This window comes from Dermacentor silvarum, chromosome 1, assembly GCF_013339745.2.
Source record: "Dermacentor silvarum isolate Dsil-2018 chromosome 1, BIME_Dsil_1.4, whole genome shotgun sequence".
Classification (NCBI taxonomy): domain Eukaryota; kingdom Metazoa; phylum Arthropoda; class Arachnida; order Ixodida; family Ixodidae; genus Dermacentor; species Dermacentor silvarum.
Genome location: NC_051154.1, coordinates 213347603 through 213370760, shown reverse-complemented (window position 1 = coordinate 213370760; position 23158 = coordinate 213347603). Strand labels below are relative to the sequence as shown.

General features: G+C 41.3%; 1 protein-coding gene across 3 annotated transcripts in view; it reads right to left on the bottom strand.

Moving 5' to 3' along the window:
• The window catches only part of LOC119436747 (kynurenine aminotransferase-like), a 131815-nt gene extending 112337 nt beyond the window's left edge, over positions 1 to 19478 (bottom strand). The window contains exons 1-3 of one of the 3 annotated variants that reach the window (XM_037703731.2): positions 19363 to 19478; positions 18755 to 18902; positions 3205 to 3263 (exon numbers count right to left, since the gene is read on the bottom strand). In XM_037703731.2, the coding sequence (XP_037559659.1) occupies positions 3205 to 3263; positions 18755 to 18871 (176 nt within the window). In that variant the 5' untranslated portion in view covers positions 18872 to 18902; positions 19363 to 19478. Of the gene's footprint in view, positions 1 to 3204; positions 3264 to 8245; positions 8363 to 18754; positions 18903 to 19362 lie in introns of those variants that run through there. The other 2 variants (XM_049659949.1, XM_037703735.2) reach the window with 2 other exon arrangements.
• Positions 19479 to 23158: the final 3680 nt, after the last annotated feature.

Below are 23158 nucleotides of genomic sequence, written 5' to 3'. Positions count from 1 at the left end.
TGTGTTTTGTGCTGAGCAACAGCTGGTTAGAGTACCTCAGGAACGCAAGTGCTGAGAGGCTCCTACAGAGAAACACCTCGGACAGGATGGCAATCCAAACAGACATTGCAAACAGCCCGATCACTTGCAACAGAAATGCTCCAAGAAAGCGAGGTAAGCCAAGCAATAACAGCTCTAAGCCCGTTGTCGAGAAGGCCACACCGCAGTCACTTCCGACCGCTGCCATTAGGTATGACGGGTACGATCACTAGCCGGAGCACGTGTGCACACCAAATGCATAGCGTTGCCGCCGTGAGGGATGCGCAGCAAAGAGCCAAATTCGCTGCCGAAAATGCCACATGTTTTTGTGCCTGTCGGCTCAGAATGATTGTTTTCATCTTTACCACAAAAAGTACATTGCAAATGTTTAGAATATCAAGGAAGAATCACAGGAAAAATGTTTTGTCCCACTTAGCTAGCTAAGCGAACTGGAAAGTACAGTGCAACATTTTTTCAGGGTTATGGCCCACAAATGTGGACACCACGGAAAACTATGAAAAAATAAAATTTATGTTTCCATCTTTTAATGACTTAATAATTAAGGGTTGATCGTTTTTATGCTTCAGGGTGTGTGCAGGTTTCCAAGAAAAAAATTCAAGGACTTTTCAAGGACCTTTCAAAAAATTTGAATATTTAATACGGTAGTTGACACGTTACATTTTATTGGACAGAACAAAGGAAAGTGATTTCACTTAGTGCACGTACAGTTTCATTCGACTAGATGAAATTCTGAAGCTCAGGGCAGGTCTTTGTTTATTTTATATTTGCGTCTTAATGCTGCCGAGTTCTTCAGCCTTCGCTTTTGTGGTCTTAAACTGTTTGATTTCACCACGTGCGTGATGTCACCAGTTCTCTCAGCCTTTTCTGCATATCCATCTGCAGAGGCCGTTAAATCGGTAACAACTGCCTCAAGCTTCTTTTCTTTGTTTGCAACCCTTCAACTTCTTGCATGATTGTGCGCCTTTTTGTCTGCTTTGAGTTTTCCTGGTACCGTTTCTCTTCCGATTCCAAGTGTGCACCGTAATCCTGAGTCGCTGCAGACACAGCTTTTCTGAGTTCTTTTGTTATAGGAACATTTAAAATTCCACCTGCCCTGTCCACTGCATCACATATGATACGCTGTGAAATGTATGACAAACCTCTCAAATTCTCTACGGATATCTGGCGGTTGACGCTGAACCCCCGTTCAACAGTTGCTTGCCCATGGCTCAAAACAAGCAACAGCCTGACTTTCAGGTTTTTTGCAATTCGGATGCCTTTCTGTATGGTCACAAAGTATACCCATAACTGCGTGGTGTATAATATATGACACATGACCAATTTTGCTTATAAAATAACTACGCATTTCTTTTTAAAATTGAGGTTTGTCTGGGCATATCTGAGCTAAACAAAGGCCAGTCTAATGTTCTCACAAGAAAATAAAAATTCAAGCAGTAAGGGGTTAATGTGATGGTGTCTGCAGCTGCCAACATAAGTGTCTGATATAACTTTTGTTTGACCAGACTCTGCAGATGCATTGCATTTATTTTCTTATATTGTTAAATTAACATTTGTCATTCTCAAGCCAAGAGCAAAATGTATACTGTAAAGGTTAACGGCACCGAAATTTTGGATCACATAAGAGCCTAGATTCAGAGGAAGTAGATATAAAGCAGCGTCCATGCAAAATCTTGCACTTAAAATATGAGTGGATGCATCACAAAAGGCTCACAAAAATACATGTTACTGATACCAAAACTATAAAGAAATGCCGCCATTACTGCTTGCCAATAATGAAGCCGTACCTGCAATACTGAGAACCAGCGCAGCTCCTCTGCATGACCTCCGAGAGTAGGCGATGCACACGGCGTGCTGAAAATCTCGGAGGTCATGGACTGGGATTTGCATCATATCCAGTAACCACCAGGTGCATGCGTCATCTGCTTAGGTGCTATTCAAAAACTGTTACTAAGAAAATGAGACGATTACGAGCCCTGCATCTTTGTCCTTATTGCTTTGATAGTAATATACTATATACTTATTTACAACCAATCTAGCCAAAGTCAAATTTTGTTGCAGTTGCCCTTTAAAAAGTCGCAGTTTTGCCCGAAAGGCGAAGCATCAATTGCGATTTACTAGTAGAGAGCTATCCGGAGTAAGGATAGTATTTTTATTGGCTGGATAAACTTGCACATATTTGCTTACTAACTGAATTAACAAGCATGGTGTGAGCGCACACAAGCAAACATGAATAGATCACACTCGATGACCACAGACAACCACTGACAAAACGCTGGCATGAGCAAGCACGGCGGCAGCAGCGAGCGAAGGTTCGTGCGGTCTATCACTTCAAGGGAAACTGAGCAGCGAAAGCACAGCGCATACAAAGGAAAGAGCCATGTGGAGATCACTTTCAAGATACGGTGTGCACGACAGCCCTCAGCCGTGCAAAATACAAGTACGCAGTTGCTGGCAGAGTAGAAGCCGCACACCCTCCCTCCCGCGCTGCCTTCCCACTTTCCTCCTTTCGCGTGGGAGATTGAGTCGCTAGTTCCCCTTGCGCCCGGTCGCAAGATATGCATTTGGTGCCGCAGCTAAACGTCACCTCCCCTCCCTCCCATCCCCCCACAGCATTTCGCACGTTGGAAGAAATCGCTTTTGCTCTTTGCCGTGCGTTCGCTCTCCGTGAAAGTGCGCATCCCTCGCGCACTTTCACTCGCACATACAGCATACGGCGCGCGTCGACGATTTTATCGCCGTTGGACTTAATACGGAACATCATGGTGACGGCAGAAATGCGCTTGGAGTGTCCATATAATTGCTACTGCAATAAAAGAAACAACAAATTAAATGCTCAACTAAGTTACATATATACCTTGACTGAATAACCCATTCATTCATTCATTGTTCTCAATTTTCTGCTCATAATGACTGGAAAATAATTGCAGGAGGAGGTTCAGCCATGGATGCACACAAGAATGAGAGCACCAGATAAAATTTTTCACTTGGCAATGCAAAATTCGGTTACCTCATTCTTACATAAAAGCTTTAATCCTTTCATCATTACACAGAATAAAGTTTATCTCTCTATTCTGCACACTCCCAGAGTTGTTCTTTCTGGACTGTGCCATTAGCCACAGGGCTTGTCATTATCACATGTTAAAAAATGGTTGCTCTGGAACTCACCACACACTGTCTTGCATTCCCTGGACCCGTTTTGCCACCTCCATCTTGGCCATTTTGTTCTGAATAACCAGAGACAAGAGAGAACGATTTAGTAACAGCCTACCTGGGCGGTCTTCCATGGATATCAAACAAAAAGAATGCAAAGCCGGAAAACAAAGCATGTGTCAAAAATAAAACAAAAGAATGGGGGCCACACTCGCAGAATGTTTGTGCAATGGCACTGTGTGTCCAACTGGCAGACAACATGCACCAGTCAATAATACGACCAATAAAGGACATTGCGACAATAAACAAGGTGGTAGCAGTGCACAAAGTACACTTGGGTAAAGATAATTTTATGACCCTGATCCCAGATGCAAAAAGAAAGCTGTTAAGCTGAAGTCTGGTTAGACAAGTACTACAGTGTTGCATGCCTGACAGCTGCATGCACTATGCATTTCAGGAACATGATAAAACAATTCAGATTTTTTTTCTTACTTTTCGATGAACAAATACAGTGGTCATTTACTGTACAATCAGGTTTATGAGGCAACATCAAAGTAAATTCGCATAAATTGCTGCAAGAAAATTTGTACATTTGGAATAAATCAAACATTGTACTTGTAACATCTTATTAGGCGCCCAGTTACTGTATGCTGTCTAAGCACTGGTGTAAATTAAACTTTTACTATAACTTGTAGACCTTTCCTCACTCCACCCCCCCCCCCCTCTTTTTTTTTTACCCCAGTAACACACAATCAAAAGAGTGTTGTAGCCCCACTTTCTTATTCACGCTTGCCTCCCTATCTTTTGTTAAATACTTAACATTCTCATGATGACTGCCTTTTACATTAAATGATGTGAATCGATGAGGTAAACTTATTCAAAAGCAACAATCAATGTCACACTTCCATTGTTCAACCCCTATCAGCAAATGGACGCTTTCATCAGTCACAAACAAATGCTCCAAATTGATGCAGCACGACAAAAAGAAAAGACGTGCTTCGCCATTCAAGGAACATGTGTTGCCTAACAATTGTGAAGCACTCACTATACAGGAGCAAAAAAAAAGAAGGTTAGTATTCTGCAGGTAAGCATTCCAAACTTTGTAAGTATTTAGAACAGTCAGGGTGGCTGGTAGGCTGACATGCAGTGGTGCATTTAGAACAAAAACAGTGTAACCAAAATGACAAAAAGAAAGAAAAAGTGGCATAACAAGTGGACAAGGCAGAGAGGCCAACACTCCCCCCCCCCCCCCCCCCCATTATGGGATTACTTTAGTCAGGCAGCTCAGTAGCAGGTAGCCTTTGCCCCCCGCCCTATCCTACAAGCACAGCTCTACAAGATTTTAATATTCTCGCAGAAGCATCGACCGGCATGACGGTCAGCACAGTGTCATGAAGCGCATCTGCAAAAGTAGTGAGAGTAGGTGCACGCGTGCAAAGTGTCCTCCTGTCCGAACACCATCTGCTAGGCTATTCCATTCAGCGCGACATAACCCGTACTGCTTATCAGCTTAACGACAGTAAATCGCAGCAAATGGGAGTTACGTGGAACTCGCATAAAAACGTGTGGGTGCATTTGTGCTTGCATTGGAAGCGGATAACTAGCAGGGCACTCGCATAAAAACGTGTGGGTGCATTTGTGCTTGCATTGGAAGTGGATAACTAGCAGGGACTACAACAAGCACATTGGAATAGCCTAGCAGACGATGCTCGACAGGAAGATGCTCTGCGCCACATGCGCCTACACTCACTACTTTTGCAGATGTGCTCCATGACATGGCACTGACCGTCGCATTGGTCAATGCTCCCACGAGATTATTAATAACTTGGAAAGCTGTACGTTTAAACACCCCTACTGAGATGGGCCTCCTAAAAAATCACAGGGTCATAATGATGAGCTTCTGCCAAAGGATAATCAATGAAAAGATGTAAGTTAAGCAGCTTAAAATATTGAATATTACCTTATTATGCCAAATATAACTGGCAAAAAACCTCTTAAAATGAAAAATTGAAATACAATTAGAAAGCAAAGAGCCTGCCAAGTCATAGCCCCCTAGCTAAGTCTTCTGCCAAAATAATAAATCATTAACGTTTCAGGTCATTCCACGCGAAACGTCCCAGCCCAAAAAGCGACCATCGTTGATTTTCTTGAAAAAAATTGGGCTAAATGGCTATTGTGTGAATAAGGTTTCACCAAAGTATTTTTGTTGCAAGAAATTTTTTGATTACGTGAGCGCTCTTTGAAGTTTCCGCATAGAGGCAATAGTTGGTTGGAGGTAAACTTTTCTGTTCAAGTCTGAAACTAGGTGTAATAAATTTTATTTTAGAACATTCTAGGGGCATTATTCTTTCATATAATTTAATAACTGAATGCATTCTAGAATTTATTGCGTTTATTTGGCTCAGTAAAAAAGCAAGAAATGTTGCGTTTCCAGAAATTTTTTTGCATAAACTGCGCAAATTTTTCAACTACAATATTTTTTCTTCCTTTTTGCATGTTGCTACAGTGTATGCTAAAAATAATTTGAAATTCTAAGGCATCTATTTTTTTAGAAAAACACCTCCAAAGTTGGCAAAACAAATGAATTGTTTGCGAGATTCAGGCCACATTTAAACCTTCAGGCCCTCCCGATAAAAATATATCAGATAGCTCAATATGCGCACTGACCTCTCAGCTTGTGATTTAGAAATTTTTATTCAAGTAAATTTTGTTTGAAGCGAGAAAACATTTTTTTGAAGTCAACAACCAATATCACCAGTGGGCACTGTGTACGTGCCGCCGCTGCCCTCGTCATCTGTTCGCTGTCGGCTGCGCGTCGCCATCTGCCGCCCAGCAGACGGCGGCTAGTAAATGGGGTGATCATTTTTAAGATTTATGAAATTTTTAAAAAATCACCTGTAGCAGATATTATAATTCTAGTTCTTGAGCTGCATTGTTCAGAGGCGGACAATACTTGCACGAGAAATCGAAATGCATATTGAACTAATTAACAAACTGCTAATTACTTCCTAATTAATCACCTTAAGGCGCATATTGCAATTCACAAATTGTAGCCACCTAACTTGAAAGACACATCCACTTGAAATTAATTTCCAGGATGACACCAACTTTGAGATATTATTTCCTAAAGTATAGGACGAAATAGGTGGGCGTTCCGGTTACTTTTGTGCTTCAATGCATAGATAGGCATTTTGTTAATTAAATTGCAGTTTTGCCCAAAAGTCGAAGCATCGATTGCCATAGCAAATTAGTGCGTTTTGACTTTCGGACGAAACTGCAATTTATTTAACAAAATGCTCATCTATGCATTGAAGCACAAAAGTAATCGGAATGCCCACCTATTTCGTCGAACACTTTACGAAATATCTCAAAATTGGTGTCATCCTGGAAATTCATTTCAAGTGAATGTGTCTTTCAAACTCGGCGGATACAATTCATAAGTTGCAATATGTGCCAGAAAGTAATTAATTGCAATATGCACCAGAAAGTAGTTAATTAGCAGTTATTAATTAGTTCAATATGCGTTTCGATTTCTCGTGGAAGTATTGTTCGCCTCTGTGAACAATCCAGCTCAAGGACTAGAATTATGATATCTGCTACAGGCAATTTTTAAAAATTCCATAAATCTTAAAAATTATCACCCCATGTACTAGCCGCCGTCTGCCGCGACGCGCAGCCGACAACGAGCAGACGACGAGGAGAGCGGCGGCACGTATGCAGTGCCTACTGGTGATATTGGTTGCTGACACCAAAATGTTTTCTCCTTCAAACAAAATTTACCCGAATAAAAATTTCTATATCACAAGCTGAGAGGTCGGTACGCATATAGAGCTATCTGACATATTTTTATCTGGAGGGCCTGAAGGTTTTAATGCGGCCTGAATCTCGCAAACGATTCATTTTTTGCCAACTTTGGAGGTGTTTTTCTAAAAAAATATGTGCCTTAAGAATTTCAAATTATTTTTAGCATACACTATAGCAACATGCAAAAAGGAAGAAAAAATATTGTAGTTGAAAATTTTGTGCAGTTTATGCGAAAAAATTTCTGTAAACACAACATTTCTTGCTTTTTTACTGAGCCAAATAAACCCAATTAATTCTAAAATGCATTCAGTTATTAAATTATATGAAAGAATAATGCCCCTAGAATGCTCTAAAATAAAATTTGTTATTACACCTAGTTTCACACTTGAATAAAAAAAATTTACCTCCAACCAACTATTGCTTCTTTGCGGAAACTTCAAAGAGCGCTCACGTGATCAAAAACTTTTTTTGACAAAAATACTTTGGTGAAACCTTATTCACACAACAGCCATCTAGCCCAATTTTTTTCAAGAAAATCAATAATGGTCTCTTTTTCGGCTGGGACAATTCGCGTGGAATGACCCTATAATGATGATTACTGCAACTAAAAAGGCCCACCGCACTACATCCAGAACTCCATATGTGCAATATTCAAACCATTCACATCCTAAGCAGGCACACAACCTGTTTCAATAAGGCCACAGTTAATTGCATTCCACTGTTCCCATATGTTTCTGTGACATGACGCATGCTCTACAAGCCTCCTTATTCCGCTGTCCTACTTTGTCATGTGCCATTTTAATGTCACATTAGTGCAAAGCTGATCTTTGCATTATGAAACTTATTTGATAAAGTCCTGATTCAACAGCGACAGTTTTCAAGCCATACATTAAAGCAGCTATAAAACCACCCTTTGTAACAGCAAAAATTTTAATCATGCCAGTGGTGTTTTAGGCTGCTTCCCAACTATGTAACAGCTTTCAAGCCATTATATTAAAGAGACCTTGCAACGAACCCTAGAAAACTTACGCGGCACTGTCAGACTGCCACATTGCAGCATTTCTGTAAATGTGGCATGTCCCACACTAAGGCTATAAACATTGGATAAGAATATTATGTGCACTTGATGTTTGTATGCTATCACAATTACTGTGCAAGAAGAACATAAGTCTTACAGCCATCATTTAGAGTGCACACTACACACAAGATATACAAAGCAAGTTTTACAAGTGATGATACTTGGTTCACTCACTATTTCCATCCCTATTATCAGGTGTAGTCTAAAATGGCTCTCAGATGGTCGTACCCTTTGGGCAAGCAGCCAGCAACAGGCTTTGTGTGTCACAAGCAGTTTCCGTTAGTACCAGCCCTAGAGACACATGTATAGTTTAAATGCAGAGCCAGCTGTTACTGCTGTGCATGTGCTCTACTCTTGGCATACCTCTACTCAGGCTCCCATTCAACAACACTAAAAAGCCATAATGCCATTTCCGACAATTTTATACCTCCAAAATCATGCAAACTTTGCCGAGACAGTTTAACACAACTTGATTTAGCGTTCGTGCTTCTTGGCAGTGCACGCTCACACTTGCACATCAACTATTGGCAACCAATTTGAGTTTGCTCACTGAGCATGTTTGGCCATCATGGCACATTGACTACCTCTACAGGTCTGTGATGCTTTGCTTTGTAGCATGGCGAATGTGGTTGAAAGGGTGAAATGTGATAATTGAAGCTGCCAAAAGTTGAGTTGAGGATAGCCTGTCATTTCCTGGTATCTTCTTGGAACTTTTTGGTTGAATAACATATTTGCATGTACCAATTTTCATTACTGTTTGGCAATTAGCACTTTCACATAAACAGAACTAGAGCTGGAACACCAGTCTTAAAAAAAGTTGTTACAGGGCCCTACAAGGGAGCTATAAATCATATTTTTTGGAAGTGAGAAGGATTTAAATAAGTGGTGTTTTAAGTTGCAATGGTGTAGGCTCAGACACTACTCTCAGGAACTTTTAAAGAGAAATTTGCATCAAAAGTTTGAATTTTTTTTTTCTCTCTCTTTGCTTGGCATGACAGAAATGTCAAGCTGAACACAACAGCAGAACGCTGGAACAACACAAGTGCAACAGCTGCAGCATGTTTCTTGTCGACTACAGTATTTACATGAATGTAGGTAGAACCATATTTACTTATGTAAAGGCTCACACCTTGTTTTTTTTTCTAAATCTTAGCAGCATGCAGGTCACACAATACAAGATCATGGCTGCTTACCAACACCAGACATTGTACAGAATATCCAACCACCAAAGACCCACAATAAAATTTCTATGCTGTATTATCCGAAGCTTTTGCTGTCGACGTTGTTGAACGTAGCCTGCTTTGCTGCACACACTGACATGAAGATACAATGCTGGCATTTTGTTTTCTTTTCCCAATGTTTTACTGCAAAGCAGCTTAAATGTGGGCAGCCTACATACGATTTCAAGAGTTGTTGACATTAATTTCCATTAGGGCAGGCCTCACACAAGTAAATATAAGCTCAGTCTCACGGATCCAACTAGATTTAAAAGCAGGATTCAAGGAGTCAAGGTTATGTTTCAGAATTCGAGGCACAGATTGCAAACACTTGATGCTGCCAATAACAACCAAGGGGTACTGACATTACATTTTTTTCCTTTTCGTTCTTTGTTTTGAAGGTACTGGACCTCAAAAACCTAGAAATAATACTGACAAGTCTCTGAGTGCCCTAAATAATTTACTATACTACCTTTTCTTCAAATAAGCATTGGTTTCGTTTCCCAGGAGGTGTACAGTAGTGAACAAAAAGAAATGATAATTTGCATTTTGGGAGCAAGAAGCTAAACTGCTCAGAAAGTTGGCACTGCGTTATGCAAAACCACTAACCTTGGGCAATAGCCTCTTGAACACTTTCTGCCAAGATATGTTATTTAAACCACAGTAGCTTACCCATCGTGCACAAAACTTGCATATTCCAAGACTGTATTACAAGAAAACCGGATACATCAACCAGTATGTGAAAGTATGAGCGCACTGGTGAGAGAAAGTTTAATGATAACTGGAGAATGTAGCTGAGTGAAAGGCTTGCCATACTAGTGCATGTTTAATCTGTCTTAAGAGATCAAAGAAGGAGAGAAAAGAAAAAGCATACAGACATCCACTCACACACAAACTCGTAAGGTAGGCAATAGTGAGCACCATCAAATGAACAAAGTGGAAAGTGGAGCTTTACGACACCATCAGTAAACAAAATGTTATGCATCCCTGTCCCTTTGGCTGTAGAAGCACACACCCGTTTGACATTAAAGAAAAAATTACAGCAACTAAAAACTTAGAATCATCGGTAATGAATTTTTCACTGAAAACCACAATATCATATTTTTTTTCCCTACTGTATGTTTCATGATGTCATGACGCAGGACATTGCAACGTTTTCACACTTGCTCCGGCTCACTCGCTAGTCGGCCATGCTGCTACTGCACAGCCTATGTAGAAGCATAACAGACCATTGAGTGAATGAGTCAAAACTTCACGATGTCCCGCTTTCATATGACCATCTTCTGCATTATGACACATACACCTTCTTTATACACTGTTACTACATATAAAGTTAGTAAATTATTTAGGGTGCTTTGAGGCTTGCTAGTATTATATCCAGGGTTTCGAGGTCCAACACCTTCATTTAACACAAAAATTGGCAGCCGATCCACAAAGTGAATGCTGATGATGGAGCGAAGCTCCTTGGATGATTACAGCTGCTGCTCGAGCTTTCGCTTCGGGGTCTTGCTGCCGCTGCCTGCGTGCTGCTGCTTCTCGTGCTCATAGCTCGGGGTTAGCTTCGCGGCGTTGCCATTGGGCTGCCGCGTCTCGTTCTCGAAGTGTAGGATCAGAGTCACAACGTTTACAATTACGTTCACGCTCCTCCATACTACAGTGTATTTGAATGTTTTGAAGATATTCTAGTTCACTATATCCATACTGCAGTGCTAAGTGTAGCGACAGCGGCGTGGCGCAACACCTGCGCGCGCGCGCTCTGCGAACGGTTCTGCGCATGACGCCATGCGCTTGCTCGGAGAGGGGTTGCGGAGCAGCGCAACACCTGTGCACGGTCGGTATGCCCGCTGCGTGCACGACGGGAAGCTACGACGACGACAGCGACAACGGACATAATTTTTTAGGAGCTTCGCTCCTAAAAAATTAGAATTCGAAAATGCCACGTCATTACTCCTTTGACTCTTTTAGTGTCAGGTTCTTTCGGAGGTGACGCACAACCAGCGTCGGGGTTTTTGTTTCTCGAATATTATAAAAATAACAATTTATTTTTTCATTGTGCAGAAATTAAAAAATGTCACGGATAACGGAAATTGCTCTCTTGGTGTGGTTCTCCCATTCTTATCTGGCAAAAGGAATGTCAAAAGTAACATGGCGGGACAGAAATGCAGAAACGTACCAATACATCAGTGACGTTGAAAGGGTTAAAGACTGGCTACAGGGACATTGCAACAAAACTGGATGACTAAGGATGAGCATCGATTAGCTCTGACCAGTCACATCAAACCACAAAACAAGCTGTGGACTGGATGGCAGTTGCTCAAAGGACAACATTCATGCTTAACTTATCTTACTATGATTTCAAATGGGAAGCACTTCAGTCCATTGGTTGGAAAAGAGAACTGTGTATCATGGAAAGACGAATATTACAAATATTTAGGAATGTCGATGTAGACAAATGAGCTTCTTGCATGGAAATGAGCAGCTAATGATGATGCACTCTGCGGCGACACTAAAGATTTACATCTAGCATCACCAGGAGAGAAAAGCATGTTCATTCTACTAATACTGATACTTTTTTTCTAAGGCAACTTATACTCTAGGGAACTCGCTTTTTTTTATTTCTCAATTCTCCAATTTTTCCGTACCACCAAAAAATAAACCCACCCTAGAATTGTAAAAAAATCTGTATGTGACTTTAGACAATATAGATGCCTCATTACCTCTCTGCCACTGCTCTCCAAGTCATACAACATGCAGCTTTATGTCACATTTTAATCACTCTGGACAACTTTGTGTTCACTGCAGAGCTCTTGCCCCTGCCGAGTGATATTGTGTTGCTGTCTGCTTGTGCGGCTGCTTTGAGCTCTTAGTATTTCACACAAAAAAAGGTCCCTTCTTGTGTTGATAGAGAACTTGTAGTTGGACTCGGTGCATTACTAGAGTACATGAACTTAAAAAATGAATGACCCCAACACAAGAACATAGAAACATTGGACATTCAAAATATTGTTCGTCAGATTAAAGTTGTGCCAGTAAGTGCTCGTCCAGTGTTTGTGTCTTTATGTGGTGGTAATTCAACTAACACTAAATTCATGTACTCTAGCAATGCACCCCCAATTAGACCAACTACAAGTTGTTCGCAATACAACAGTCATTGACTTCAAGCTAAACCCATGCACTCCAGCTACACAGGTGGTTTGTCAAACAGCACCTGTTGAATGAAACATTATCACAACACTGGCTCTCAAATTTCAATGGGAAAAGTGCTTTCACTCACGTACTAACTTTTCGTGCATGTCTGCAGGTGTGTTAAGGAGAAAGCTTTTATCTAAGAAAAGGCATTACTTTGTCATTACTTTACCATGTCATTACTTTACCATTTTAATAGCAGGTGACTATTGTCTTTTACCAACCTTGAACACTTTAAAAATGCAAACCTATATATTAAAACATAGCATCTTTCAGGTGCATATGTGTTTCTTCAAGAATTATAACTAAATGTTAAACAGGAACCACTGCCTTACTGGCTATCACATTATAAAAAAAAAGGGGGGGGGGGGATGTAAGAACATACAGACCCAGTGGATATTATATTCACCACACAACAGACTGTCTACAATTTTTAGAAGCCTTAATGCAATAGGTGTAAGTACAGCCAGTGTTTTTCTTCTTCCCATGCATAGCAACAAAGACCCACAAGTGCAAACTACTATAAAAAATTCTATATTATGAAGACATGCAATCCACACATTCAGCTGTAAGGTAGCACAAATAGCACAAAACGGACAGCAAGAGTAAAAACCAGATCACTCAGCTCCACATGCCACCACCAAAACAAGGCAAGAATTAAAAGAGGGCAATTTCAAGAAGCAGAAGCAGAAAAAAAAGACATCGCGGCTAAGCTAGATATTTCTTTCAGCATGTTTTTGTGAATTTTGTGTCCACTCAAATTACACACCCTATATTCTGCAAAAATGCAGTCTTGGTACTGGAGCGTCCAATTTGCCAGCACAATGTCAAAAAGAAAACCATTACATTTCATCACATGGCTCTTCCAGCAGTTTTCTACCTTTTGGTAAGCAAAGATCACTCAAAGAAGTTTTAAGCAAGCCACATATTAAAGGGATACTAAACTAAGATTTCCCACACCACAATTTGTGGTTTTTACTCTTATATAAGCCCATGTTTGTCATATAATGCAAGTTGAGCCTGCCGGCACTCAAGCACTGATGAAGTAAGGATAAGAGTGGGTGAAATGCTGGTGATTTTTAGTACAGTAGAGTGCTACCAGAGTTGCATGAAGCCTTGGGCTTGAATTGGCTTCATTGCAATGACTTAGCTAACTAGCACTGCCCAAAGTGGAGGGATACATCTGCACATGAAGCACTCGGCACATGGCTCTCTCCTAAGCAAACTCTGCCCCGAATGCACACAGAGGCTGGTTATTTCTACATTCCGTGGAAGACACCTGCTCTCAACTATGCAATTCTAGCCCAAACAAATGCAGACTGCTAAGCATATCCCTCTGCACCTGGGCTCATCAAGTGGTCTCAAATACACTTCCCAGAACGGAGTCAAGGCACCATCTAAGGCCCGGATTGCATACTTAGAGATTCAACTGGGGGGGGAACTCAGGCCAAGTTTCCCATAAAGTAATTGATCAGCAAACTACTTACGAGGCCTGGTATCTCGAATTGGTTCTTAGATATTTTTGGAGCCTCAAAGACACTTTTTATGAAAACTGAATGAAAAACAATAGCATTAAATTTCGGCACTGTCAACCAAGATATGAGGGTGTCGACCAACCGCATGTGCTTTATTGAATCATGTCTTGCAGTAGTTCATGCCAGCGCCGATTAAGCCACCGGCCATCAACTCTGTTTCTGCCATTTTATAAATAAAGAGCTCTGGACCTCAGCAGCATGGTGTCTAAGTGAGTCATACAGCTTGGCCAAATCTATCCTGATACATAATATTTAGTTTGTATAGCTAGTGAAGTGTTTTGTACCTTCAACACCTTGGTCAAAATTAATCCGGAGCCCTCCACTACAGCGTGCCTCATAATCAGAACTGGTTTTGGCACGTAAAACTGCAGAAAGATGAAGAAGAACCTTTATATCACATTTTTCATTGTGTGATATAGGCAAATGCTTTGTTTTATTTTGCATTATGTAACTAAATGTCTTTTTTGTTTTTCTTTTTTCACATAGTTGTATGAATGTCAGTAATGTACCACAATTTGTCAGTTCTTTTGCCATATGAAAGGTAGCGTATTTTCTTTAGAATGTTTAGAGACTTAATATTCTGTTGTCTTGTAATTGTGCTCATCAGCCTGCATGCCAGACTGTAATCAGTGCTGGGCAGTATCGAAGATACATGTATCTTATACCCCTGTCACACGGCACATGTAATGACATTTGTAGTAAATGACATTCATACCGAATGTCATTGCCGTCTTGGGTTCCCGGTCTACACGGGTAAACAAAATGGCATTCGCAATTGATGGCAATGTTTATCGGCAGGCTGCTATGATAACGAAACCCTACAAATCGTGCTTGTTGTTTACATCCCCCCCCCCCTTTTCACTATATTGTTAACAATACAATGGTAAACATTGGATGGTTATCTGAAAATATATTACATTTCGTTTTAACTTATCTATTTTGTAATTTTTTGCCAAGCCCCTGTCGTCGAGAGTACACAAGTCGCGCGTGAATGAGTTCGGGAAACTCATTCAACGGGCGAATGCCATTAGCAGTGAATGTCATTCACTATGCCCGTGTAGAAGCAACAAAAATGGCATTAACACGTAATCTCATTCGCTGCGAATGCCATTACACGTGCCGTGTGACAGGGGTATTAGACGCTCTTTGGGTATCTTGTATCTGTATCATGATATGTCTGGCAAGACGTGTATCAGTATCTGTATTTTCGATACATGAAAGAATGTACCATGTATCTTAAGGTACAAGATACTGTTATCGCAGCATCACCATGCGAAGCTATAAACATTGGCTGAACTCCGCTTCTCGAGCTCATACTGCAGCCACAAAGCCACCTGAATAAAACTAAAGGCAGCAACAATCTTACCTTTCAGCCAGAGCCCTCCAGCAAGGGCAGGCGATAAGGTCTGTGCATCCCTATTGGTGAAACAGAGTCACGAGGTGGCGCTCGCGCCTTCTCGACAAAAATAAGCTCGCGAACGTCTGCGTGCAGCTGACATTTTGTTTTCTTGATTTTTTGTTTTTAGTTGCCTCGGTGCCATCAAACTTGCTCTTAGCCGCCATACTTTGCTGTGTACGCCAATGCGTGCGGCGTCATTCGGGCAAATTCTGATGCCACTATAGTGTCGTTATCAAAGTTTCCTTTGATACCACTTTGCGCGGTGCTTCGTTGCGAAGTCTGAAGAATGCAAGAATGGGGTTGTCTTGCGTCTAGTGGCTTACACATATCAGCGAATTGAAGGATCTCGTGGATGCAAGTTTGACTGTGGTGAACTAAAGCGTGGATGGCGCTGCTTCCGGGAGACTTGTGCATAAGCCGGCTATTTTGTGTACGTGACTTGCTGGCAAGCACCAAAAGCAATTTTTCGGACTACATTATATGACAAGAATTCGGCAAAATATGAATAAGCTAAAATAGCTGCACGTTACAGATGGACTAGCACTTGTTTATACGTTTGCTTCTACATTACATAGATCTATAATAAGAAATTTGTGAATGTATTGAAGTATCTTAAGACACGAGTGGAAAGTATCATATCGGATATAATAACTACAGTAGTATCTTGTATCTGTATCTCAAATATTTGTTTCCCTAGTAGCTTGTATCGTGTCATGATATAATTGCAAAGTATCTTTGCCCAGCCCTGACTAATAGAAGCAGATGCCTTTGGTAAGGCTGTGTAGCCTTTGGACTCTGCTCCAGCTCCTGTATACAATTCAACTTCAATTCCAAGTGTAATTTACAATCCATGCTTACTTAATATTCCACTAGTCCTTTTAGAGTGGCCATGTGCCCTGCCAATCTCTGCCCTCTTTATAGTGACCAACCCTCACTTGCCTGTTGTGACATGGGAGCAGCAGCACTGGCATCAACATCTTGTGAAGTTATCAAAATAAAGTATACAGGGCTCGTGGTGTCCATAGCAGCTGTATTTCATGAACCTATCTGCTCTGTAAAGCTTTTTGCAGCAACATAATCTTATACCCCAGTCACACAGAGCATTTTCAATCGCGATCGAGGTTGATCCAGATCAAATTTCAGGATTGTGATTGGCTCCCATCTGTGGAGCCAATCACGATAGATAAATACAATCTAGATCGGGCTAGAATGCGATCTAAAGTACGCCATGCGACATCGGTATTACATAACTTAATATCTTTTCCACCAAGACGTGACACAAGGATGCTTATATTTCTTGTAGTTAATATTATCCCAAAATGTTGCCGCTAGTGCTCCTGTCCCCAACATGTGCCTGTTCTAACATGCGTCATCACCCGATTTTCCAATCTAGAGTTCGTTTTAATGCAATGTTTCCTGCTTATTAAAATTGTTCATTTTTATGCAAAATAGTCTATCTTATGCGTGACAAAATGCACAGGGAAAAGTGAACCATTTCCTTGACATAATAAAAACAATGGCATTGCCTTTTAAGCTACATGAAAGTAGTATTTAAAGAGACCCTGGAACACTTTTCCAAATAATCATAGAATGGCCTCACTATTAAAGTATAGCGTATCATGAATCTCATATCACAAAATTTTTTTAATCCTTCAGAGTAGTTATCACAACAACATGCAGCTTTCTTTCTCATTTTGTATCCACTAGTGTGTTGGAAGCTACACAGGGGAGAAGCCAAGGGGGCAAAGCCCCACCCAAAAGTTGTGCGTCTCAGTGGCGAAAGGGCTCATCATGGCACCTCGTGGTGCCATGATGAGCAGACTACGCTACGCAGCATGCTGCTGCTATTTCGGAGGACACGTGCAGCAGGTGCAGCTACACGCAACTGTCATGCAAAACCGGCAGTGGAAATATTAAATAATTTTTATGTCTTTTTGAGATTGCAACATCTATGTTTTCAATTATTTATATCAATATTAGCAATTTCGCATTACCGAAAATGTTCTCGCTATCACGAAATCAGCCTACGACTGTTTGTGGGTCCAGCTGCTTGCGATGACGCTGCATAATGACATTGGGGTGGCAAGAGCAAGTGATTTTTCTCCGTTTTCTTCACGAGATTGTAAATTCCCTGCTACACACAGTGCAACAACATTTGGCTCACATGTTCACAGGAGCCTCTTGTACTGATTGGCAACGTTGTCTTGCTATGTTCGAAAAGCATTTCAGGGCCCCTTTAAGCTTTGTGCCACAATGATGTTTCCTTGATCTTGGTCAAATGACAATGAATCCTCTCGTAAAACATGATTAGGACTTGTTACCATAATCATGGCACTAAGGTTGTCACAATAAACAATCAGCTAAAAAAAAGAAAGACCACTGCCTCAGAATTCTGCTATACACTGTGTGCAATTTCCCAAATGGTGGTGCACAATGTAAAGTTCTAAAAAATTGCTGATCTAAAACATGACTCCTTAAAAGCAGCTGTTCACATATGCTTGACTACAGTATTTTCTTTTTAATTTCTGAACACTGTGGAGAATTGACGTACGTAGCCCATGTGAAGTCAGGTTAAGTGAATTGCTCAGCCCATATGATAGGCAAAGACATCAGGTATGTAAACATTTTTCGTTTTTTCCTATGCAGAAGCTTCTCTTTAAAAAAATGAAAAGACATCGACACACTAACAATTTTACTACGTACTAGCACAACCTGATTTACGTACAGTCAACCCCAATAGTTTACAGGCCACGGGATCTCAGCAGCCTGTAGCAGTAGCCAGTAAAACTGCATATGACAATGTTGTTAGCATATTCTAGTTGAGGCCCGAAATGCAAATACCAGGCTGCATTGTGAGGTTGCGGAGGGATTCAGCTTTTTCTCAGATTTCATGGTCCCTAATATTTTGAGGTTGACTGTACGTAGGGAAAGCACTTGAAGCACAAAGCGTGCTGTAAAGAGCTAACATGCTATGCTACAGTTGGTGCTTTCATGCAATTACGGACGCCACATATTCCTTGAATTCTGAGCGTACGTCTTACTTCAGTCATTCTCATGAAATGTAAGCCCTCTGCTCTTGCCTCTAACTCGCGTATATGGCGCAAAGCGTTTTCGTTTTATTTATTTTTTTTATTTTTGTGTGTGTGTGTGTGTGTGTGTGTGTGTGTGTGTGTGTGTGTGTGTGTGTTTGGTTGCGAAGGAATTAAGCCACTCTACATATGCGAGCGAAATAGAACCGATCGCGCGCTTTCCTACGTGTTTAAGAGATTTAATTAGGAGCGTACATGTCTACGACAGCAATGCCCGCGTGGTAAAAGCGTGCATACATCAAAAATTCGAGCCGTACCTGGGTGACTGAATAGAAGGCGGTCGACACGGAGTTTATCGAGAGCCCTTTGGTCCCCAGGAGGGGAGCGTATCTGCTCGAGGATGTCGTGACAAGAAACTTGAGAGCTCTAAGCATCTGAACTTGCTAGGCGAACACCACGCTCCGGCTACGGAAAAAGAGGCCAACAAGGTGAAAGAGAAAGACCAACAAGGTGAAAGAGAAACAGAAACACAGCACAGACATGGTTTTTTCTTTTTTTGGAGACGCCACTCTGATGCAAGTTAAATATGACCCCCGCCGCATTGATATACACCACATGTGAGCGTAAGCGAGTGGCTGGCGGCAGGGAATATGCACATCTCGAAAGAGAGCGCCTCTAAATAGTTCAACGTTCAGGGCAAAGGTGCAGCATGATTTTTTTACAAGCGCAGTTCAATGTCAACTAGTCAGTTGAGAGAAAGTAACCACAGCACGGAAGCACAAGACACAGAAAGATGAACACGTACAGGCAGAGACACACAAATTAACGCGGAAACCCAAAGCAACAGCTTGTTGCACGCGGTTCTACGTTCTACCTTGCGGATATGACACGCCCATGACAAAAAGCTAAATTTTGCGATACTTACTGAATACAACTGGTAATACTGGTAACACGGTGATGTGAAGAAGCTGGAGAGGTCACGGGATCACGACCAGATACGAGGACCACACAAGATGAGCACCGTAAGTGGATGATAGAGACCCCAAGGTTGATAGGGGCCGCAACTAGCACAGCAGGCACAGTTCGCACTCTGTCCAGGGGTTCAACAAACCCACGTGGGCATCTTGCGTGGGCTTCATAAAGAACCAACTTCCGGGAAATTAGATTTTACTTGCCTCAAGTACCGCAAGAGATCCGCAAAACCCCGACTACTAAGCGCTGGCCTCTGAGATTTGCAACACACCGCGTCCTATTCTGAACACGTCGTGCTAGAGCGGGAAATTTTAAAACAGATATGTATATATTTTTTCCTAATAGCACCTTCCTGATGGACGAAATGAATGTGATTTATTCTTGAATGTTCTTTCCTAAACGGAGTCGGTTCCCTGGGTTGAATGAAATAAAATGTTGCTTTATACTGTTCGAACTTACATATTTTAATGGCAACTGTAATTGTAATTCTTCCAACTCTTTGGTGTATTTACTGCGCTTGCATTACGTTAGTTTTCTTCCAATTCACTGGTATATTCGAGGTTGTGATGCATAACGTATAAGAAGTCGGGCTTTTCGAGTACCATGTCCCTGCTGTCTCTTAATTAGCAGGTCCACCATCTCCTGCTGCTTTCCCCAGTACACATCCTTGCAAAGCCCTCCTATAGTGGTGGCTACATGACTGCTCCGAGTACCGCACAGTTCACCGTATATTCCTTTTCTTTTTTATATTACATCAATTTACTGATGACATTGGCGTTTTTATCACGAACAGCATATACATCTTGTTCCTGCCACTGTTTACATAGCAAGACTAAATTCTTCCTCTGTTCTTCATTGCTTCCTCAGTATCTTCCTACATTTCTGGATGTAACGTACTTTCCATGTGATCAATTCAACAATTCCACCAAATCAACCTAATCTTTATGGTTCATGTTCATGTCCCGATATTTTATAGGTCCCTATAGTTGCTTCCAATATGCCCATCTTTAACTATCTGTCCTCAACTTCAATCGCAACTGCGGCAATTATTCTGGCGAAGTTCCCATTCATTGCTTCCATGATATCCTCCTAGTGCTGCTCTAAAAATGCATATTGGTTTACAAGCCTCAAAAGCTGAATTTCAGGCCCCCGGCCACTATCAGCTAGACATCTTTTAATTACGGGAGTGTAACAACTGAAAGAGGCAAGAATGCATTTTCCACCAGAAACGGCCATATAAGAAGGCTGGATCTGTTATTTATTCATGAAGGAAGAGAAAAATTACTCTTCCTCTGAAGAGCATTCGCATGCAAGGCCTTGAAATTGCAATGTTACATAGCCCCCCACGCAGGCGAAGCCGCTGTCCTTTGTCAATAAATTTATTCTCTCTCTATCCCCTTACTGCTATCAGGTAGGCCTGCTTTTTCTTGACATCTTTCTCTCTTGAAACCGATGCTTCGCTAGGACCTCACTATCCTGTGATCACTACACTTTATTTCACCTAACACCCCTATATACATCCTGCACAATGCAGACACTATTGATACATAGTATAAAGGCTACTTCATGTCTTGTGTAACAGTTTGTACTTTTTTAGATTTATTCCCAATTACATTTACAGAAGAAGGAATATTCATTATTTGCAATCTTTTTCTTTGCATGTAACTAAAAAAAAAAAGTGGAAAAAGTGAAAAGGTCATCAATCAAGGTATCATTTTCTTTATCCCACAGATTTTGATGCACACAGTTAAGTACTACGAGTGCTGCAGCACACTGCCCGTTTTGGTCTTTTTCTCTGGAAAAAAAAAAAAAAAAAACCTTGCAACTACACTGCGGAAGCACTGCAAAACCTTCACACATTTTTAGAGAGGCAACTCTCCCAATGCTCCTTTTGAGCACGAGACTTGTATATTTTATATCATTCCATAATTTTTTATATCATCTTAATTTTTAGTTTATTTCTAGTATTTTTTCTGTGCAAATGATGCAGCCTCCATTGTTTCTTTCACAATGTTTACATTTGCAGCTCATAGCAACCATGCATTTCCTTTTCTTTAGGGGTGTTCAAAAATAGTGCAATGTTTAAATGAAATTGAATACAATTTAATTAAGAAATATTACCTTCAAATACTGAATTAAATACAGAATATTTATTTTTGTTTTTAAACAAGTTGAAATACAAAAAGCTTTGCGTGGAGTTCATATGGTAGAAAATGACTTAAGTACATAATTTGATACATACATGCACTGCTGTTCACAGTGGGACATCTGGTCAACTGAGGTGCCTATAAATGGCAAACGCATGCTTTCAGTTACATGGCACGCTATCACACAGCAGTAATGGAACAAGGGAACAATAAGTGGTGTCACAAGTACATGCCCCTGCTGTAGTGTCCCTGTAGCCTGCTGACGTCATGTGCCTATGCCACATAGTGCGTTCTATTCATTGAAGGAGATTACAGCACTGCACATTGGCTATGTTTACATGAACCCGGAGCGGACAGGTCAAGTCAGAAAAAAGGCTGACGGAGCCCGACGTGCCCGCGTTTGCATGAACTCGTTTCTGATGAGTCTGGACAACGACGGCGCACAACATTGAGCCAAGACATCAATGCATTCAAACTGGCCTTCCCATTTCATGGGTTTTACCGCTACAATGAGGTTGCACTGCACAGTGTCTTGTTTTGGCCATGTCCTGATACTATTCCCGCTGCCCGTGCATAAAAGGCGACGTCCCACACAAGTCTCGGTGCTGGCAGGCCCAACCAATTCGCATTTACATGCACGCTGTAAACGGTTCAGGCTGGGTCAACCTACCCCATGCAGTCGGGCTGACTCAGCCCGACTCGATGCTCGTTCAGCTCGACCAGCTAGCGTTTACATGACCTCGATAGGCATATTCCAGCCAAACATGCCAACTCAACCCACTTCTGTCGAGTTCATGTAAATGCCATGATTGTTTTAGTGGGTGCAAACATGGTGACTGGAGAATGACTATTTGTTTTGTTCAAATACAGAAACAACAAATTCACAGGCTGCCTAAAAACAAGACATTCTTATAGGATGACTAGAAATTATTAAGCAGACATTAGCTGCTATATGCACTCGCTCAAAAACTGCTGCCTCTGCACAACTGTGGCTCTCCTCTAGTAGAATCATTCAGAACAATGCCCACTTAGAACTTGTAATAGGCTAGTTGGTAACCCATCTTGGTAACAAGATATGTGTTTTGACAAGTGTGTTTTTCTTGCACTCTGAAGGTGTTACCAAGTCCCCACTTGAGTTGGGGTTCTTCCCCTGGTATTCCTCCTCTTATGTTGGTATTCCTCCACATTCCAACAAGTGCTTTTATCCCTTATATGCTTCAAGAGAAATGAATATTTGACAACTTCAAATGGCGAATTTTCATATTGAATCGAATAACCTCCCAGTGACAACAACGACGTCCTATGGATATTCTATGGACATGGGTATCCTAGGGTTGTGTCGAACACGTCCTGTGGGCATCCCTCAAATGAACGTTTGGCCGCACTTTCCATGTCCTGAGGACATCCTTTGCATGTCCGCGGTGCACACCATGGGGAAAAGCTGTATACATTTTATGGACATATACCAGGGCATTTTGCACAGTTTGCCATAATGTCTACTACGGTCGCAGCACACACTGTGACACATGCAACGGGCAGAGCGCCCACGCATTAAGAACATATACATTGTGTGCACACATTACGCATGCACACACATGTGCG